This window comes from Theobroma cacao, chromosome 4, assembly GCF_053813885.1.
Source record: "Theobroma cacao isolate CCN51 chromosome 4, ASM5381388v1, whole genome shotgun sequence".
Lineage (NCBI taxonomy): Eukaryota > Viridiplantae > Streptophyta > Magnoliopsida > Malvales > Malvaceae > Theobroma > Theobroma cacao.
In genome coordinates, this window is record NC_142642.1 from 1,126,721 (window position 1) to 1,148,380 (window position 21,660).

General features: G+C 34.1%; 3 protein-coding genes across 5 annotated transcripts; 1 reads left to right on the top strand and 2 right to left on the bottom strand.

The window, feature by feature from the left end:
* Nucleotides 1-3,480: 3,480 nt before the first annotated feature.
* LOC18600831 (RNI-like superfamily protein) lies at nucleotides 3,481-5,429 on the bottom strand. The gene is given in 2 exon segments (XM_018120379.2): nucleotides 3,481-3,760; nucleotides 3,763-5,429. Coding segments are annotated over 2 exon segments (1,428 nt in total). The 5' UTR covers nucleotides 5,159-5,429; the 3' UTR covers nucleotides 3,481-3,728.
* Nucleotides 5,430-7,537: 2,108 nt separating this feature from the next.
* LOC18600832 (GPI transamidase component family protein / Gaa1-like family protein) lies at nucleotides 7,538-12,026 on the bottom strand. The gene is made up of 6 exons (XM_018120246.2): nucleotides 11,789-12,026; nucleotides 11,591-11,682; nucleotides 11,181-11,280; nucleotides 9,661-10,519; nucleotides 9,323-9,453; nucleotides 7,538-9,076 (listed from the first exon to the last, which is right to left on the bottom strand). Exons 1-6 carry the CDS (start codon nucleotides 11,893-11,895, stop codon nucleotides 8,212-8,214), a joined length of 2,154 nt encoding a protein of 717 aa, XP_017975735.1. The 5' UTR covers nucleotides 11,896-12,026; the 3' UTR covers nucleotides 7,538-8,211.
* A 765-nt stretch (nucleotides 12,027-12,791) lies between these two features.
* LOC18600833 (ABC transporter B family member 26, chloroplastic-like) lies at nucleotides 12,792-18,415 on the top strand. 3 transcript variants are annotated; one of them, XR_001927695.2, is made up of 19 exons: nucleotides 12,792-13,234; nucleotides 13,322-13,449; nucleotides 13,538-13,580; nucleotides 13,824-13,868; nucleotides 13,999-14,121; nucleotides 14,207-14,310; nucleotides 14,535-14,589; nucleotides 14,674-14,744; nucleotides 14,909-15,011; nucleotides 15,173-15,383; nucleotides 15,816-15,889; nucleotides 16,208-16,264; nucleotides 16,357-16,431; nucleotides 16,646-16,720; nucleotides 16,796-17,077; nucleotides 17,186-17,250; nucleotides 17,344-17,404; nucleotides 17,497-17,677; nucleotides 17,811-18,389. XR_001927695.2 is itself a non-coding variant. In XM_018120270.2 (18 exons), the coding sequence occupies exons 1-18, from the start codon at nucleotides 12,869-12,871 to the stop codon at nucleotides 17,575-17,577; spliced, it is 2,019 nt and encodes a 672-aa protein (XP_017975759.1). In that variant the 5' UTR covers nucleotides 12,792-12,868; the 3' UTR covers nucleotides 17,578-18,415. The 3 variants fall into 3 exon arrangements, 2 of the variants coding, with proteins under 2 accessions (XP_017975759.1, XP_017975760.1); XM_018120270.2 differs by having other exon boundaries at nucleotides 17,497-18,415; XM_018120271.2 differs by having other exon boundaries at nucleotides 13,075-13,214; nucleotides 17,497-18,415.
* The last annotated feature ends 3,245 nt before the right edge of the window (nucleotides 18,416-21,660 follow it).

Here is a 21,660-nt window from a genome sequence, read left to right on the forward strand (position 1 = left end):
CTGATTGGCTTGATTGATCTAAATTTTGATCTCTTTGATTTGATTAAGAAGTTGAAATCAAAGAACATTGTTTGGTGAGGTTTGTTTGTCAAAAAACGTGTGCGCGTTTACTTTGTTTATGTTTTTTTATAAATATATAAATATATATACATAAATATTTTATTGTACACATATTTTCAAGTACACGTGTAATGTTGAAAAATTTACCACAATCCCGAAAAGAGTCAGAAAGTATAAGGTTGTGGTCTGTGGAGGTCCGAAAATAAAGATACAAGGTGCCGTGTATGAAGTTAATTACTTTCTAAAAATAATGCTTTTTTCGGTTCAATGGTTTTAAGTTGACAAAATCTTTAGAAAAATTCTTGAATTATTTTAAAAAATTGAAATAAATTTTTTATATTTTATTCGGTTTAATTAACTATTTATTTAAATTTTTTAAATTAATAATCATTAGTCAAAGCTTTATTTGTCATTTTTATTTTGCATCGTGTTGACATAAAAATATTGATAGTGATATTATATTCTAAAAAAAAAATTGAAGTGACAAAAATCTGAATTTTAGTGAACTGTGAGAACAAAATCATTTTATTATTTATAATATCTGATCATGTATTTAAGTAATTTGTAAAGGATTCTACCTATTGCTCGATGGGAATTATATGTTTCAAAGAGGCCCACATGGCTCATTTGTTGTTGAGGGTTGGACTTATGTCACGTGTGGGTCAAAAAATTCCTATTGTAAGTTGGTAATTGGGTTACAGGCACATGCGTCTTTTTTTGACTCGGATTTTGATTTAGAAGTGTTTAATTATAATTCAAAACACTCTAGTTTCTCGTCATTAACTTTTCAATCAAACACGATAATTAATTGTGCAAATCAAGTATTTCTTTTGTATTAGGTTGAATTACTATTACAACGCAATTGTCCATAAGTTAAAATTAACCTATCTTATAATGTTGCATGCCGATATAATTATATAATATTTTTCACTTTTTATATTAATGTCACATGGATATAAAAATAACAAGTGATATTTTGATTCATGATAGTTAATTAATCGTTAATTTTTAAAAATTTATTTGATTTAAAATAAAAATATAAAAATTTAATTAAAATATAATAAAAATAAAAAATTATTTAAATTTTATCTTTTTAAAATACTATGCCTTTTAACATACTTTTGTAATTTATCTAATATACAATCAATCAAAACATAAAACATAAAATCTTGCATTTAGACACGCATAAGATCAAAATTTTGATGTCTTAAATCAGCAATAGCTTATCATATCAACGCAAGAAAAACATTAGGATGAAAATCTTAAAATAAAATAGAAAAAAAAACTTAATATTTTTACACTATCTGCCTCCAATTTTCTTTTTATTTATAGATCAAGGGCGTTAAAGAAAATAATAAGAGATACCCATATTTTGTATTCCAAGCCATTTATAGAAAGTCAAAATCTTTTTGCGTTTTGTTTGTGATTTTTGAGTGAAGATAGGCTGGATGTTATGAAGTAAGAGTTTTTTTCCGTTTAATAGATTTTTTTTTTCGAATAAAAGAGTTTACCGACTCTTCAATGATGTAAGATCCTCTCATAAAAAATATCAGAGTCGAAATATATTCGGATCAAGGTAAATCTATCTTCTCTATCAATCAAAAAGTCAAAATAGGATAAGTTTTGAATTTATAATTAAGGATTTTTTTTGCTTAATAAATATATATTTTAGATTAAAAATGTGAACCGTGACATAGAAAGATTGCCAATATTAATGCATACGGGTTGCTTCGAAAGCTTAGAGCTAGGTGGCAACCCCTATAGCTCCTGGGCTGACCAGATGCTCCAGTTCATGTTTAGGTTCAGGATGGCTCAACTCCCATGGGCTAAAAACGTTGGAAAAGCATATAATCGAGTTGGGGTTGGAGTTAAGCCTTGGTTAATCAGGCTTCCTAGAAAACACAAGGGAATCCAGGAGGAATGAGCAGAAAAGATGGCAAGCAAGCAACAAAAGTATCAGCTTCATGTGTGACGAAGACATTTATCTATAACATTAACTGGGCATGTAATGGAAGGAAATACAATCCAGTTATAAGGAAGAAAACAGAAAAGATCCGAGTTGTGGCTGAAAGGAATGACATAATGGCCAACCTACCCACCTTTCGCCGAAAGTAAGGTTCCATTGAAAGCAACATATGGGAAAGAAGAAACATATGGGAATGCTACTGGTCAATTTCCAGGATTTATTAAGACAGCTCAAGTTTCATCAGAGTCCTTGTTACTAGCAGCAAGCTAAGACAAACAGACTTAAGCAGGTGGCCAGATTTCTAACCCCCAACACACAATTTGCTGCTGGTAAGTAGATAGTTTTGGATAAGTAGAGCAGGTTTTGAGTATTGGTAATCATGGACAGTGGAAGCCATGGATGACCTGCATCATGCATCATCATTCTCCTTGTGGGGAGTCGACTGAATGAAGATCTGATAACCATTGAAACAGAACACAAAGCCACCAAGAAATATTCTGCCCCTGAAGCACTCTGCAATTACCAAATCCGAGAATGATCTGCCCTGGCTACCAGAAAACATGCTACTCATTGCTGCTGAAAGAAACATGCATATCCTTGCAGAGTAATTTAGAATATTATTGAATTTTGAACGATTGCAGCACCCTCTTTTCCACATGTAACTAAAATAGGCTTAGCATAAATTCTTGAAGCTCTGTGTTAAAAGATATAAAATTTTATATAACACAAGATTTCTCTTCTCATAACATGGTATTGGAGTTTCGGATTCGATAGATCAAGATTTTCTCTTCTTCTAACACTCTGAAACGTGTTTTAACCCGTGGACTATGCACTTGATAGCAAAACATTATAACTCTTCCTGTTGATGCATTGCAGACAAACGAATTTGCCATTACCAAATCTCTCCAATTATTACAAAATTTAAAGCCAAATTACCATTACATCTGACTTACCTGATGGTTTCATTGGACTTGTTGGTAACAAGTGCTCACCTTTTTGCACTGCTGACAATTGCAAGCTATCATATCAATGAAAATATCTTCCTTCTTTACATAGTATGCCATGATCATTTCCTGATGTAAACATGTCAACAGCCGAATTTGCCCTTATATCCCTCCATGAATAAGATGTCAGAGCGCTCCAGGAAACAAATTTCAATTCCCCATCGAGGGAGACAAATTTATTATTTCAAAGGTTCATTACTTTAACGATAACCACAGTAACTTTCTATCAGTGAGCAACCAGAGAACAGGGGAGGCTAACTGGCTTTGCTTTCAATCTACTATTGAGAGAAAATTTGACTAAAAGGAATACCTTGCCTCTCGAGCACTACTTTATTTGATAAACATTTATACTCAATGAACTCATAAACATACAAGCACCATGAATATGAAATGATTTAAGGCATAAGTACAATTGGTGCAGTGTCAGTATTCCAAAGAGAAACCAACATATCATAAGAAACAATGATTTTTCCCCATTTCAATTTCCAAATAGAAGAACATTCAAGGTTTATTGCAGTTGGCTTATTACAATATCAAAGATTTTGTAGAGACATTGATTATTTAGAGAGCAAAGCAGCTCTTTCCATTCCATGACCTGAAGAAATGAAATATATACAGCAAACAAGCTGAGTTTTGTGGTATAAAGCAATTCTGTTGGAACTTCAATAATTTAATTATGTACTTCAATCATTAACTCATCAACCACTAGTTACCTCTACAACTTTATGCAATTCCTTGAAATGGCTGAGAGCTTGCTCTCCTCAACCTGCATCTGTCTCAGCTGTGGACAATTCAAGACAAAGAACTCGACAGCCCGAGCTTCAATCCCAGGACAATTCATAATATCAACACTTTCCAAACGCTTGCAGGTCTTAGATATAGAAACCAAGGCTGTAGCAGTTAGCCTTCTGCACCCTCTCAACTTCAATTCAGTCAGGTGATTGCAAGAAACTAACATAGAAATGAACTCCTTATCAAGCAACGTCTCATTATAAGACAAGTCCAATTTCCTCAACATCCTCAAATTCTGCCCCAGTGTGGCTAGCAACCCTGGCTCTCTTTCAACAACATCACAATTTATTAAGGCCAATTCTTCAAGACTAGAATGCAAGGCAGTCCCGAGAGTCTTTAGACCTTCACCAGTAACAAGACAGCAACTTTGAAGCCTGAGTGTTGAGAGACCTCTTAAATTCATAGCAACAGCTACAAGGTGATCATTATTGAGGTCTAGCGGTAACCTAAGGTCGAGCTTCTGCAGATTACACCTGCAAGTGCTTATGAAGTCCAGCAAACCCTCTCTGCTGCCTCCATCATATACCAACAGAGAGTTCAAAGAAGCACAATTCTCAGCCAATCTCAGTAACACCCAATCAACTATACTCCTACATTTCCTTAACTCCAGTTCTTGAAGACCTTCCACGCACAGGATAAATGAGGAAAAAGACTCTCCATCACCAATACTCTCACAGCTCTTTAGCTGCAATTTCTTAAGCCTTTTGCAGTTCCTCCATAGCCAACCAACACCCTTATCATCTGCCTGAATTCCTGACAAGCAAAGACTTTCTAAACCGAATTCTGCATCCAATTCCTCATTTAGACACAACCGAATTCCCCCAACTTCATCATCAACACCATCAGTAGAGCATACATAAAAACATAACTCCTTTAAACAAGAAAATGAAACAACCCAGTTGAAATAAAGAGGCCTAGATAAAGAAACGGTAATAGAAGTAAGGTGGGAACAAGCTTTCGATAGAGACAGTAAAGAAGAAACAGAAACTGGACCAGCTAAGAACCTGAGATGATGCAGGTTAGAACAACAAGAAGAAACTACGAGAAGCAGGTGATCATAAAAGGCAGTGCTTGAATTCTTGGAGGTAGAGTCGGTGGTGGCATCAGATAAAACAAGAGAAAGAGAAGAAAGAGAAGGGTAATAAGAAAGAAGAGAAGACAGAGAATCAATCACAGAAGCATGTGGAAGGAACCTGAGAGAAAGAGAAGTTTTTGAGCTTCTGTAAAGGTTAAGCCACCGCTTGGAAACTAAAGAAACTGATAAAGAAGATGATGGAGTTAATGGCAGTCTTCTAAATATCTCTTGCAGTAGTTCATCACATAACATGGTATCCATAATCGCCTTGCAAACTCTTCAAACTTCAAGAGTTTTCTTTTCTGGGTTTTCTCTGTTTTTCTTCTTCTGACAACTACCAAGAAGTTCCCATGTTTTTTCTGAGGCTTTGAGTTCTATGTTTTGTTATTGGTGTCGACAACTGTTTTTCTGGCTGTGATTTAAAGTTTGAGTTTTGATGATTTGGTGAGAGAGAAAGTTGGGTTTCGATTACAGAGGGAGATTGCTAACCGCAGATTGAAGCGCGTGCAAGACATGCTCTTGTTGTTGTTGGAGGAGTTAGAAGGTGTAGCTTCTCTCCATGGAAACAGGGAACTGTCTCTGACTTTCTCTCCAATTTTGAAAGATTGGAACTTGGAAGTTACTGCTACATTCAGGGAAATGTTTTTCTCTTTAAGATAATGATTTTTCGAAAGTTTTGTACATATTGCTTCACCTAGATTTATTCCTGATTCCAGGGTTTTTCATCCTATATTAAAATTTATAGGTAATTGAGGTAATCAACCATTATGACATGTGCAAAAAAAAAAAAAAGGTTTAAATGTGTCTGAATTATCAACTTATTTTCTTTTTCTTTTCTTTTTTTTTACTTATTATTGATTTTTTGTTTTATTGTGTATCTTGAAGTTGGAAAAAAATGATTATTTGAACATTTTAAGCATAATATTTTTTAAAAAATTGAACAATTTAAAAATTTTAAATAAAATTTTATTTTTTTATTATTTTCAATCGAGTACTTATATTTTTATTTTAAATTAAATAAATTTTATAATTAATTATCAATTAATTATTTTTAATTAAAATTTTACTTAATTTTTTTATATCACGTGACACAAATTTGATTTGTTAATGTGTTATATTAGATGATGATGTGTTATGATAATATTATTATGTGGTATTTTTTATTTTTTATATTAATATCACGTGGATTCAAGTCAATGGTTACTCATAAAATACTGATTTGATAAAAATAAAAATAAAAAAAATTAATTAAATTATATATAATAAAAAAATAAAAAATTATTTAAATTTTTTAAAATAATTTTAAAACTTTTAAAAACATTATGACAACATTTTAATATTGAAGTTATCATGATCCAATCATTCCATCAATATATTATTTTCTTTTTGAAAAAAAAATTGTCACGTTTTTCTGTATAAGTTAGAAAAGTATTTGAAGAGTTGACCAAATTAAAAAAATAAATCTAATCACCTAACCTTAGGGTATACTTTATGACTCATGAAATCTTCCAAATAATTTTTTTTACTTAGAGGCAAAGGAAAATAATAAACTGTTTTCTTAAATGTACATATATATATATAAAATTAAGCTAGGAGATATCTTTACCTTTCTAATTGATGTTGGAGGCAGGTAACTTTCACGTTAGAAAGCGCGTTTGGGCCTAGGGTTGGCCTAATGCGTCCCAGCCACCTTTTTCTTTTGTTCTCCATGTCATCATGATGAACATGTATTATTACGTACCCACGAACGTAAGCAAAAATGAAAATTAAGCATATTTTTCTTATTTTTTTCCCTGATTTCTTTACACTTAATTTTACGTGTTGTTTTTTGCATCAATGCTGATCAATTCTGACAAGAATTCCATACCCTGTTTTCTTGAGAGATTCCAGTGCAGTTTGGTCTGCTTTTCAAGGCAGAATAATTCTTTCCCTCCCCTCTTATTATCTAATTCTTTTTTTTTTACCATTTCTGTGCTGGAATTTATTGCTTGGAATCTAAATTAGGTAACCACCATGAGGACTTTAGCAGGGTCATCTGTCTTTTTCCTCTTACCATTTTTAATTCTAATTGGACCTTTTCTGCTCTCTCGGAGAAAGCTAGGTGCTGTGATGTTTTATTCTTGGGCGTTTCCTCAGAAAAGGATGTGTTTTGTTGTTTAGTAGCTTTTGGTAGGCAAAGGCTGAGGTCAGACCCTCAACCCGGTTTCCCTTGCCTCTAATCCTTTTTCTTGCAAACTTTTTGTCGCCTTCTCATGATAATTACTGCTTAACAATAAAACCTATCTAAAACAACATACAAATTTGCAGTTCAAATCACAGATTCCAACTCATTTGAACCTGTGTGTGTGCGTACGCGCGTGTCTAGAAGGCTCGGTTAAAGGCAATCGAAAATGGATTCCCAATGAGAACATTTATAAACCTGCAATTAAACTCCCACCAGAAGCATGGAATCAATAGACATCAATTTGCAATCTTTATGAGAGAATCACTGTTGCTACTGTCCAAGGTTCCTTACCTTTTGAGTGGGCATCAAGTGTGGTTCATAGATATCTCAGCATCTCTTGCTCATCCATGACAAATAGAACACTTCAACTAGAATAAAGTTGGCAAAAAAAACAAACATATTCTGTTGGGAACTAATGGTCAGCAAGGCATCTAGTCCTTATCATTTTCTTTCATCTACTTAAATTTACTTTCAAGAGCAGTGCAAAGCAATCCCCTATTTTAAATAATACACCATTGGGGAATTAGGCAAAACAACAGAGGATTCCCTTGGATCCAAAGAAACTATGTCAACTTGACCAATATTATACAATAAAATCCTGGCAGATTTTCTCTTTCATGACCTATCTTTTTCATAGAAATTTCAAGAAGTGTGCAACCATACACTTGCATGCAAGCATTTACTTGTGTGTGGAAGAGTATGCACCTAAAGAAGGCAATCTACATGTATGGATGCTTCCTCCTTTCAGACCAACATGTACCTCGGCGTTAGTGAGCCAGTTAAACTTATTTGCGTTTGCATGCCCAGGCTCTAGCTGTGAGGAGAAATTTTGAGTTGATTCCGGATGAAGATAATCATAAAGACCAATAACAAGTATGTCAAACCTCATTGTAAGCGTGCCAGCCACCCATCTGATTCCAAAATCAGCCCCATAACATCCAAGTTCCGGAGCATTGACAAACAACAATTGCATGTGCTCTCCAGATCAAGTCCAATTTTCATTAAAAGTTTGCAATTAGGTAAGAAGACAAACATTGAACTAAAATGCCCTTGATCTTCAATTTGCAGGTCCAAACAGAATTAAGCCGTGTCAACAAGTATGAAGCAAAATGTGAACGCATAATACCCAACAGGGCAAGTATACCATACCAATGAAGATATATGTAGCACTGTTCCATGCCCAAAGAGACTCAACCCACATCCAGAAGTCACCAATATTGACACTGCCAAAATCTTCAAGCATCCCTTTCAACAGAAAAAAAGCAGCTGGAGGAAAAGCAATAAGCCCTAAAACCAGATTACAAACCATTCTAGAAAAACTTCTCAAACTACCAGCTCTAAGATCAAACTTCAAAGGTCGAGCCAGCAAACACATTGGGACCATCAATAAAGCACCAATTTCTGCAGTAGCAAAATTAATGACTGACATGAGCCCCAAACCAATGAACACATATGAGATAGTCACTGATTTCACAAGAGCCCATTCTTTTTCTTGAGATGCATTATTGCAAGAAAAAGGAGAAGCTAGGACTGAGTACAGGGTTAGAAGACTGATCATTGAAAGCACAACCCAGATCATGAAGCTGATTGTTGAGCTGCAATCAGGTATTTGGCAGATGAAATACGGAAGTAATGAAACAATAGCACCCCATACGTGAACAGCAAAAACTAATTTTGCCGAATAAAGCCACCTCCATGATCTGATGGTGATACCACGCTCAGCAGTGTCAGCAATTGTAGATGGAGTGGACTTATTAGTTTTGGAATCCAAACTATTTGCATCAACGTAAAGGGAAGCTGCAACCATTGGAAGTGGCGCAATGAGAAGTGCAAGTGCAATCATGTAGACCCCTACTGACACAAACTTACTAGGAGATGTTAAGAGGTATAAGAAAAATGATTGGTGAAACTTCTCAAGGAGGTTATTTACTGATCGTATAACTCCTTCAATCAACCTGCACCGAGCAACATGAAATGCTTCAGAAAAACGAAAGTGACATAAACCAAGTTATATACAGCTAATCTACAAGTTATGAAACCCATCTAGAGGTAAAGACCTGCCTATAGAACATCTTAACTTCAATCATTCAACAATCACCTGAAGTTCAAATTTCAAGGTTAATTCCTCACTTTGAAAACTACTTATTGATGAGAACCCCAATAGCAAATGGAAACAGCAAGCAATGAGAATGAACACTCACCTGCCACCTCTAAGAAGAATGTCATTGCGTCTGAATTTATCCAGTGAATATTTGGGTGAAATCTCCAATGTGATTGCATCAACTTGGTAGTCACGAAAAGCACCATGAGGGCCTGTTGGTACACCTAGTGCCTACAGAAAATAGGCAATATGGAGAGAGAGAGAGAGAGAGAAAACATCGGCTCAATGAAGAGAGAGAAGCAAAAATGTGCAACCCCTTAAATTTTTTCTTAATCCAATTTGATACTATTTTAAATAGAAGATTTGCGGAAAAATGAACCAAAAAAGGAGGAAGACAACAGATAGATCGTAAATGACAAAACAAGAATATTACTCTACCTGATAATACAATGAACTTGCAAGTGTAGCAGTGCCTTCAACATACTCTGTTGCCGGGATGCCAAATTTCCATTCCGGGTTTAAGCTTTTAGCCACTTTTCCAAGAGATTCAAAGATTTCACCCAAACTTTTGAGCCAACTGGAGTTAAGAAGGGACCATAATTTCTCCACCTGTACACGCAAACCTTGTCTATGCACTGCCAAATAATTTACAACATTAATGAGATCCAAGTTTGGCATCTGTCCATTAGATGCCTCAGCATAAATGCTGATAGTGTCTTCATATTGTTCACTTTGATCACCGACCTTCAGGACTAGTGCAGCAGCCATAGTCCCAGCACGTCTAAAACTATTGGAGTACTTACTTCCAGCAATCGAGTTGACTTTCAAGTCATAAAGATTATTAATATCTGGACACATCTCAGAATTTAGTGTACTCAGACTGCTAAATTTAGGAATCTGATAATCTCTTAACCAAGCAGCAACTGCTGCATATTCTCCATATCGTGAATCAGCAACAAGCCATATGACATCCTTGGCTAGCCAGGTAACTTGGGTGAGCAAGGAAAATACTGAATATGCAATTCCTACAGATACAGCCTCACCAAGACCACTCTTTAGGGCATTGTATGGTGTTACCAAGACAATAGCCTCCTTCCCATCACCACGAGGAGCTCTTATGATCCCAACAGTGTTGATACCATAGGACGAACAACTGAAGTTCTCTTGTATTACTCCAGAATCAGGACTAGAGAAAAAGTGCAGTGGATGAAACTGATTCAACTGAGCATGGAATTTATGAAAACTAACTTCAGCGCCCAATTCTAACATGTACTGTGCTATGACTCTTTGACTTTCTCTGAAATGGCAATATAAACAAGGTAAACAGAATTGCATCACATTTCTTTTAACTATTTTTTCCAAGCATTGTTAAGTCAAGTAGGGGATAACTACGAGCTTAAAACCCAAAACCAAAAAAAGTAAATGTCAAGAAGATGAAGAGAAAACATAAAGAAACAGCAACTAATCTTCATAGACTGACAACAGCGTATCAAGTGTCTAACACTATAAGAAACAGTTGCATATTTAGTATGTCACATGAAAAAGCTTCTCAAAACAAACAGAAAAAAGGCAAGTCCTAATCAATTTAACATCGTATACATAAGCAGATTCGGAATCAAGCAGCCTATAATACACTTGGTCAGCTCATTTACTGCCCTAAAACAATTTTCAGAAGATTTCATATGTTCGTGTATAAGCAGGTTTGTCACTGTCAATTTAGCTTAGCCCAGCTTTAGCCCCATAATACATGTTCAACATCAATTAACGAAAACTCTAAATAAAGGGGTACTACATCATATATGCAAAAAATGGACATGACAACTATAACTTGCTCATAAGCATAAAATTCTCAAGGATTCTCTATAAATGCTACATGCTAAAATACTCAAACTCTTTGCACAAAAACAAAAACTATGCAACCAAGACTACAAAAGCATATACATGGGATCAGCACATACATTCCTGTTTCAGAAGATTTCAAGTCTAAATTAGTTAGATCCTTCACCAATCTATTTCCATCAGAAACATGCTGATAGGAAAGCATTGGACTCGCAGAACCTGCGTAAATAATACAAAAGCCACACATTAAATATAAAGAACATGTATACGATAAAACAAACACTATTATAAACCAATTACGGAATCCAATGCTTGTAAAGTAAATCACACGCATAACAAAATTAATATAAAAGATAAACTTAAACCAACATTTTCTTTCTGTGGATGAATCTAACGTTCTATTTTATCATTTTGCATCCAACTAAACAGTAAATTTCACTCAACTTAACTTGAACACAGCTAAAATAGCTACTTCATCGGATTTAAATTATTTAAACTGAAAAGAGCAAGCAACGATAATGGAGGGAACCTGGCATGAGAGCATTTTCGGAAATGTAAGTATTTTTGGCAAGAACAGGTAACAGAAACAGAGCCAAAACCCCAGCAGTGCAGCAAACGACACTGAAAAATCATCAAAACGACAACCCATTAATAACAGACTTTAAAAACAAAATTGCACAAAAATGGAAAAATCAAATTATATAAAGTGAAAGGTAAATAAGGCTACCTCACGAGGACGCTGTGAGAGATGAGGAAGATCCCGAGGCGAACGATTGGCCTAACTCTGGGCTTCGGTTTTTCGTCTTTCTCGCTTGTCTCTTTGGTTTCCGCCATGACTTTTTCGAGGAGATTGAAATTTGAGTGATTACAGTAGCAATCTTCTCAGTGCGAAGAGCTAAAATGAGGAAAGCGGAGCTTGGATGAGCCGACGAATGGGAGAAGATGGAATTCTTCGAGCTTTGGAGAGAAATGGATCGGATCGGAGGGGGTGACTATGGAGGTTGTTGGGGCGTTCTCGGGCTGGATTCTTTTCGGCCCGTTTAGTTCTTTTTGCCGAATATCTGGCCCATTTAGTTTTTTTCCGTACTTTATTTTTTTTTTATAAAAGTATCAATCAAATAAAATCTTAAAAATTTAATATGGAATTTTCAATATATTTGAAAATAATAATAAAAATTATTAAATAAGGTGAAATAAAAAAATAAATAAAAATAAAAGGAAATTAAATTTTGAATAATTTAGCAAATTGTATTACTATATATTTGTTTGCATCATATGCATTTTAATTATATATGTAAATGAAAATTCTACCAATAATAAAAATTTAAATCAAATTTTAAATGATCAATATCTTGAAAATTCTTAGATAATGAAATATATTTAGAATTTCACTATTTGTTGGGAGATTTAAAAAAAAATTCAACATTAAAATTTTCATTTACTATTAAATAAAATTGACAAGTGTTTAACATAAGAAGGAAAGAGATAATAAAAAAGAAAATAAAAAAAGGACAAAAAAATAAATTATTAAATAAAATCTTAAAAAGGGTAAATAAGAAATATGAAAAATAAACTTTTATATTTGAATATTTAAATACTGTTAATACATTAATGTCCAAATTTAGTCAAAACGACATCATTGCAGCTGGCTGCTGAAACGCACAGTTTTGTTAACAAACGAATAACGTTAAGTCGATGACAAAGTCATTACCGTTGGCCATTGGCCTGAGAAGCAAACTAGCTGCAAGCTCAAGCTCCCAAGAGAGTTTCTTCTCCCTCCTCTTCGAAAAGAAATGATTTTTGATCCATGAAATACCAAAATCACCCTTCCTATCTCTCTAATTTTATACCTCCATGGCCATCGCTCTGTCCTCCTCCATTCTCAAGCACAAAACCAAAACGACAGCGCTTCAAGTCTCCGGCTTCCCAGTTTTCGCCTCCAAACAGAAGCAAAAATGCAGATTTCCCAAAAGTTCTGTCAAAGAAATGCTCCAGGGGTTTGGGAGCTGTCCAGCCTCGTGACAGCTGGTGGAGCCTCCGTGATATCGAAGCTCCAAAATCCTCACCGGAGAAGCCTTTTAGTGTTTGGATAGCTCTTACTCGAATGTGGAGCTTGATCGGAGACGATAAGTGGATCATCTTTCTCGCTATCGGTGCTTTGATTATCGCTGCTGTTCGTGCAATTCATAATCCAATTGAAAATTTTAGATCTTTTAAATTGATTTCTTTCTCATTTTGAAAATAAAATATTCAATTCTAGGTTTCGGAGATTTCGATGCCTAGGATATTGGCGGCGTCGGTTTTTTCTGCTAACAGGGGCGAGTCCGCGGCGTTTTTTAGAAGCTCGAGGGTCTTGATATTATTGTTAATTATTTCAGGAATTTGCAGGTATTTTTATATTTTAAAAACTGTTATTAGCATGTGTTTGAAAATTTAAAATTTTTCTTTTTTAGCTTATATTTTATGCAAATTTCAGTGGCTTGCGAAGTGGATGCTTTTCTATAGCGAATACGATCTTGGTGAGAAAATTGTCACTTGGCTTTGTCAATTTTACTGCTATTTACTCTTTTGCTCCAGCAAGAAAATGGGAAACAGCAATGACTTTTATAGTATATGGAACTATTGTTAGTTGTTTGCTCTCTTTAATGAAAATGATTGTGCTTTAACTTCCTAGTAAAATCTGAGAAAAATTACAAATAAGTAGGCAACATGGCCTCACTTTTCCTGTCACTTTTGTAGTGACTACAATACTTTATTTGCAGGTTAAGCGTCTTAGGGGAAGTTTATTTGCATCTCTTATTTTTCAGGTTTGTGATCTAGTTGAGATTTTTAGTACCCAAGGTTGTGATGCATATAAAATTCATGAAAAATGAATATATATGTGTCTTAATTATCAATTTAGTAAAATACTGTTTGCTGCCGATGCTTTTGGTGTAGGATATATCCTTTTTTGACACAGAAATGGTTGGTAGCTTGACAAGTAGGCTTGGAGCAGATTGCCAGCGACTCTCTCATGTTATTGGGAATGATATTCATCTGATAATCCGCAATGTCATTCAGGTTTTGGTTTTTATCAGATATTTTATTATTTCAGAATATTTGTTTCATGGTAGACTGTGATTACATTTTCCTTTTGCATGTTCAGGGAACAGGTGCATTGATAAATTTACTGACTTTATCTTGGCCTCTCACATTACCAACTTTGGTGATATGTTCTGTTCTGGCTATAATATTTTCTTTTTATGGCCGGTGAGTATCCTTTCTCTTTTCACCTTAATCAGTTATCAGGTTTTCCTTTTGAGCTTATTTAGAATGTTAGTTCAGTTTGAACCAAATCCTGCCTCAATCTTTTCTCAATTGCATCAGGATCCGAGTTTATGATAGATTGCTCTGTTCTATAAAGCCTATCCAACTCTATGTATGTTGTACTTATTATGCTTTTGCTGAATTAGCATGCTTGATGTTTTTGATAGGTACCAAAAGAGAGCTGCAAAGTTTACGCAAGAGCTCAATGCCTGTGCCAACAATGTAAAAGCACAAAACTTGTTTGGATCGCTGCAAGAGTTCTGCCACTTGAATAACATTCTAATTTAACCTGTTTCTTATGTGTAGGTTGCACAAGAAACACTTTCTTTGATGAGAACTGTCCGAGCTTATGGAACAGAAGGAGAAGAACTTGGAAGGCAACATTCTCTCTAGAATTTCTCCATTAAGTATTCTTAATTTTATGGGTTTATTTTTTCTTCTATGATTGGCACTTCTTTGGAAAGCACAGAAGTTGACACCCAAGGCTTTCGTGTCAGGAAATTGTTAGAAATTTTTATATTGTTAATCCCATTGGTGTTAGGTACAAGCAGTGGCTGGATGCATTAGGTTTTGTAAGCATTCGAGAGAGTGCAGCTTATGGGTTCTGGAATATGAGTTTTCTCACCCTTTACCGTTCAACACAGGTTACTTACCTTTCACCCTTTACCTCCGCCTCTGGTTGGATGAATGACACTGCAAATGATAACTTGTATGAAGATGGATTACAGTGACCAAGAAATAGTTCTAATGCGAATGAATATCTATTATATGATTCATACTTTTATTTCAATATCCTATTTTGCAGGTTCTTGCAGTGCTGTTAGGAGGAATGTGCATCATGAATTCCCATGTATCAGCTGAACAGCTCACTAAATACATATTATACTGTGAGTGGTTGATTTATGCTACTTGGAGGGTGGTAGACAATTCATCATCACTATTGCAATCCATTGGAGCAAGTGAAAAGGTCTTCCAATTAATGGATCTCTTGCCTGCTGATCAATTCTTCTCAAAAGGCAAGTATTTCTTGTCTCTTTTTAAGGGGATATCCCATATGCATAGATATTCTTCAGATTAATGGGGTTGTGTTTCGCTTCATTTGGTTCAGCTTTCATCATATGACATGCTGTGAGAAGCACAATTTCTTGCCTCTTATTATGATTCAAATTATTGACTCTGCTAGAAATCGCTTAAACAATTTGCAGAACTTTGCATTGTCTTTTTATCTGTATAACTTCTAATATGTAAACAGATAGAAATGCTGATGAAAGATACTGGAAATGAAACGAATTTTGATGAATTTAGACTCATGACTGTTTCTATTTTAGCAATTTGATCTTCTAATTCCTTTTTGATTCAGAGCTTTATTTTGAATCTGGGGTTTTCATTCAAACTAAGTTTTCTTTCAGGTAACTATTTTTTTTAATTGTCTGCCAAATTGTTTACAGGAGTGAAGCTGCAGAGAGTAATGGGAAATATCCAGTTTGTGAATGTATCTTTTCACTATCCTTCACGGATAACAGTATGTATCATGTCCTTGTAAAGTATCATTACATGAGATTCTAGATTTTTATATGGCTTCCTCTGCATGCTATAATTGCCATTATCTTAGCATTCATCATTAAGATTTTATTAAAACCTTCAACCGGGGAACGGATTCTAGAGATATGTTGGAGGGCCAACCGCCATTCCACAACTCCGTCCTTTTTAAAAGATAATCCACATAACTAAATTGGATCAAGATAAGGTCCTCCTCCTCTTCCTGATTTTCCCATGTGATAAGAGTGGATTAAAAGAAAAAACACTCTCTGTTGTCTCTAATTTTCTGATATTTGACCAGGTACCCATACTAGATCATCTAAACCTTTCTGTACAAGCAAACGAAGTGGTTGCAATTGTAAGAAATGTCATTGCATGGTTATAACTCTGTCTTCAATTGGTGTTGAAACAAGTTTTTGCAGTTTGACAACTCATTCTTATCTTGTTAAGGTTGGTTTAAGTGGTAGTGGAAAAAGCACACTAGTGAATCTTATGCTTCGTCTCTATGAGCCAGTAAGTGGACAGGTTAGCTTTCTCATTCTCTCATCTCCATATCATCAATTTTTAATGAGCTGTCACAGGCTCACGGCTATGACGGTCATTATTCTCGTTTCAATAGTCTCTTGTACTTCTTGTGCTGTTCCCTTTTGGTTTTAGTTTTTTGTAATGCACCTAATGAATTACTGGTACTCTGGAAGTTAGGCAGCAGGGCTTACATGCTAAGTGCCGCTAATTGCAGATATACGTAGGTGGTCTCCCACTCAAAGAGTTGGACATCAGGTGGCTGAGAGAAAAAATTGGATTTGTTGGACAGGTTAGGCTACATATTTCATTGTGAGGCATGCTTGAATATTGCTATGCAATATACTCTAATCTGCATTTCAGTCAGGACCCCCATCTGTTCAATATGGATATCGAGTCAAACATTAAATATGGTTGCCCGCGGGATGTTAAAGAGGAAGATATAGAATGGGCTGCAAAGCAGGCCGATGCTCATGGATTTATTTCATCTCTTCCTTTTGGTTACCAAACCATCGTTGATGGTAATTTGCTTAGTGGGGGACAAAAGCAACGAATTGCCATTGCTAGGGCCATCCTAAGAGACCCTGCAATTCTTGTCCTGGATGAAGCGACCAGTGCTCTGGATGCAGAAAGCGAGTACAATGTCAAGGTAAAGACATAAATAAATTTTTCCGAATAGGTAAAAAGTAAAACAAAACGAAATTTGTTGCGGGTCTGTGTTTGTTGTTACTGATGCATCACCTTCTATGATCTATAGGGGGTTCTTCATGCACTAAGAAATGAAAGTAGAGCAGAAAGAACTATCATTATCGTAGCACATAGGTAAGCTCTTTTCCTTTTTTCACCTCCTGTCATTTCCATTTCTATATTCAAGTTTGATCTTATTTGGAACATTGAAACTAATAAACTTTGCAGGTTGTCTACCATTGAAACCGCTGACAGAATTGCTGTAATGGACGGTGGTCGAATTGTCGAGGTAGGATCTTTTCGCCTATTCTATTCCAAATGATCATGTATCTTCAATCCACCATAGCCCACTTATGCATCTCTGGCTTTATTTGTGGTCAGATGGGTGACCACACTGAGCTTCTACTCAGGGGTGGGTTTTATTCTCGATTAGTCAGAGCCCAAGCAGAATCCCTGGCTTGATTCTAAAATCCTCGGACATCAAGTACCGGCTGTTGTGTTCATCCCTCTTTTGCAGCCACTGTGTCCCTTATCATAAGATAGAAAAAAGAAAGGTGAAAAGGTATATGCAAACTTCCAATATCTTCCCTTTTAGTTACAACAAAACAACAAAATAACAAAAAATACAGTTGTAGAAGAAGAACAAATGAAAGATGAGCGATGGGATTAAGATGTGATCACTTGTTTCATCATAGATTCTCAAGGGCTTGAGTGGAGAAATCTCCTTGCTGAGGAACTAGCTGGTGAGGTAGGCCTTTCATTCCCTCACATTCCTTCACTGCCTTCTTCCCACTTCTTTCCCTAGCATCCAAATTTTCCTTCTTTCGAGCTTCATCATCAACACCCGGTGGCTCATCCACCACACCTTTAACGTCCATAATCGTCTTGCCTTTCGTTTCGTTTCTGGTTTCTTTGTTCCTGTTGCTGTCCATGACCAACAATTACCGCAGCTAACTTTTAAGATTTGTTGGGCTTTTTATATGTACAATTTAATCTATCTGGTTTTTGTCAAATGGGTGGCATTAGCCATGCTTGAAGTGCAACACGTATAGTGTTTTGGAGGCAGCTTTAACATGTGTCTTTGAGCCTGTTCTTCGGCTTCATGCGCTGTAGGCTCATCCTATGGCCCATGCCAAATGGCAATTTTGCCTAGCGACCTTGGATTGAAAGGTGTGTCAAAGATTGAAAACATTTTGATATGCGTATGCCTCGATTAAACCAGGTGTAAACTTTCCCTTGACTATTCTTTGTTATTTCAAAATTTTCATATGACATTTTTCTGTTTTTTTTTTCAAATTAATATTTTGTGGATATCTTTTTTTTCAATTGTTATATTATGTATAATTTCGGTCTCTCACTCAATTAAAGCGTTAAGCTTACTCAATAAATTAAATTTTATTTTGAAAGTTCAATAAATTAAAATTATAATAGTTAAAAAACTTACACTATTTAAAAAATTTAAATAAATTTTTATATTTTTTATTAGGTTTAAGTATCCAATAAGCCGTTGTAGCTAGATTTTTCGTCAATTTAATCTTTTTACCAAAAACAGGTTAATTTGTTCCCTCAATTTTGACATTTTGTGGAAGTAAGTCATTCTCCTTCATGCCATTCAATTTTACCATTATTGTTACTTATGTGGCATTGACATGTCAAACTTTGCTAACGTGGTGGTGATGCGGGTTTGACATGCTACATCATGTGGAAATTTAAAAAAAAATATTTTACGTCACAGTATAAGGATTAAATTGAATAAAGATGTAAATTATAAAAGCTAAATAGAATAAAATTGTAGCTAGGTAATATTTTCAGACCTCTTCCTTGGTGTTTTTATTTGTATTAAAACCATTAAGGAGATACATGGTAGATGACATGATCTATGTCGATTTAAAGTTTTGATTTTCGCTAGGTATGATATGATCAATTTTTTTTTTTCATGCCATTCCCAACAATCTGCTGTTGCAAGTACGGAGAGCTTGAGTTCAAAAGATTGAGATTGAAGCATGCAAGCCCTAAAGGGGATGGGACAATAACCTACACACCCTAAACCGAATCTGCCTCAACACCTACAACTCCTCTGAGAAAGCTTTCTATTGTAGTTTTGTTCAATTTAATCTTTATGACATGATACATATTTTTTATTAATTTTTTTAAGATCAACCATATCAGCATTGCCATGTCAACATGTTAAAACCTTGTCATCATTACCACGTTAGCATTTCATGTCTATATCCTTGCCAAATGAACAAAGTTTGACATATCAGCAATAGTAACAACAAAATTAGACTGCTTTAAGGTGAGGGACTTGATTGCATAAAATGTCAAAGTAGATGGATTAAATTAACTAGTTTTAAGCCAGAGGGATTAACTTGACGAAAACACCTGGGTATAGAAACCCATTGGGTACTTTGACCTTTTTTATTGTGTTAAATGAAAACCTTTCAATTATTTAGGGTCAAATGCATTTTTATAATTAATGGGTAACTAATTATTGTTAGTGAAAATGTTATTTGTCAATTACATGAACGTAACATATTGATATATAATAATAGATGATGATGTAAGAGGTCGATATGGTGTAATGAGCTAATGACATGATCATATAGTATTTGCAACTTATTCGTTAGCGTCACATGAGCACAAAATTGATAATTGACATTTTGATTAATATCAATTAGTTAAAAGGTAATTTTTTTTTAGCCCTCAAGATAAAGTGATTTTAAAAATAAATTTTTTCATAATTCTAACTGTTTTTAGTTAAGAAAAAAAATTTTGAACAAAATTGCTTTTAATGAAATGCAAGCACACATGAAAAAAAATGTTGTTATATTGTTGTATGTCATATTTTAAAAAAATTGTTACATGCCATATAAAAAAAAATTTGTTACATGTCATGTTAAAAAAATGAAAATCTAACATTTTATTGTCATATCTGGCCGTAGAATGATCAACCTAAATAAGGGAGCGTCCTCAACTAGCTTAGAAAAAAAATAATGAAAAAAGAAAAAAGACATTTTAGACACTTTATGTTTAGACGTTAATGCCGTTTACACATTTGAAATGCGTTTACACGTTTGAAACGGAATATTTATTTAAAAAATTAATGAATTCATATGTAATTATAATTAAAAATTAATTTTATTTCAAATTGAATTTGTTTTATGTAAGAGAACCCCAAAACGTGAAAAATTAGAATTAGACGTTAATGTCGTTTACACATTTGAAATGCGTTTACACGTTTGAAACGGAATATTTATTTAAAAAATTAATGGAATTCATATGTAATTAGATTTTAATGAAATGCAAGCACACATGAAAAAAAATATTGTTATATTGTTGTATGTCATATTGAAAAAAATATTGTTACATGCCATATAGAAAAAAAAAATTGTTACATGTCACGTTGAAAAAATAGAAATCTAACATTTTATTGTCATATCTGGCCGTAGAATGATCAACCTGAATAAGAGAGCGTCCTCAACTAGTTTAGAAAAAAGAAAAAAGGCATTTTAGACACTTTATGTTTAGACGTTAATACCGTTTACACATTTGAAATGAGTTTACACATTTGAAACGGAATATTTATTTAAAAAATTAATGAATTCATATGTAATTATAATTAAAATTTAATTTTATTTCAAATTGAATTTGTTTTATGTAAGAGAACCCCAAAACGTGAAAAAATGGAATTAGACGTTAATGCCGTTTACACATTTGAAATGCGTTTACACGTTTGAAATGGAATATTTATTTAAAAAATTAATGGAATTCATAAGTAATTAGACTTTAATGAAATGCAAGCACAGATGAAAAAAAATGTTGTTATATTGTTATACGTCATATTGAAAAAAATTTGTTACATGCCATATAAAAAAAACAAATTGTTACATGTCATATTGAAAAAATGAACCGAATCTAACTTTTTGTTATCATATCTGGCCGTAGAATGATCAACCTATATAAGAGAGCGTTGTCAACTAGCTTAGAAAAAAGAAAAATAGTGAAAAAAGAAAAAGAACATTTTAGACACTTCATGTTTAGACATTAATGTCGTTTACATATTTAAAATGCGTTTACACGTTTGAAACGAAATATTTATTTAAAAAATTAATAAATTTATATATAATTATAATTAAAAATTAATTTTATTTCAAATTGAATTTGTTTGATGTAAGAGAACCTAAAACCTAAGCATATACAAACAAAACTTGCAACCCAACAAACCGAGGAAACCCAACTGAGCCCAAAAAACAAGCACCCCAAAAAGCAAGGAAACCAGACAAAAGTAAAAAAACCACCCAACTGAACCTAACCCAAGAAGCGGATCAAAGCCCGAAAGAGAACCTAAAATCCTTCCACTGAGTGAACACATGGCAACAAAAGAATAACTTTTTTGATAAAAAAATTGAACCAAATGGAATTTAAATGATAAAATTCAAATTTGTAACATAAAACAGAATACATGAAGATTGTGTCCTAAGCACGTAGCATGTGCAAATAGTCGGTTTGATGTTAAAATTTTAAAAATTAAAAAATTAAATTTAT

Bases quoted from the DNA above. Each gene is read 5' to 3' on its own strand.
- LOC18600833 (XM_018120270.2), top strand. From the start codon at position 12,869: ATGAAATACCAAAATCACCCTTCCTATCTCTCTAATTTTATACCTCCA. The intron at 15,890-16,207 runs GTATGTATCATG...ATATTTGACCAG, and splicing joins ACTATCCTTCACGGATAACA to GTACCCATACTAGATCATCT. The intron at 16,721-16,795 runs GTTAGGCTACAT...CATTTCAGTCAG, and splicing joins AAATTGGATTTGTTGGACAG to GACCCCCATCTGTTCAATAT.
- LOC18600832 (XM_018120246.2), bottom strand. From the start codon at position 11,895: ATGGCGGAAACCAAAGAGACAAGCGAGAAAGACGAAAAACCGAAGCCC. The intron at 10,520-11,180 runs GTATGTGCTGAT...TTGCCATTTCAG, and splicing joins AAATCTTCTGAAACAGGAAT to AGAAAGTCAAAGAGTCATAG. The intron at 9,077-9,322 runs GTGAGTGTTCAT...TGCTCGGTGCAG, and splicing joins ATTCTTCTTAGAGGTGGCAG to GTTGATTGAAGGAGTTATAC.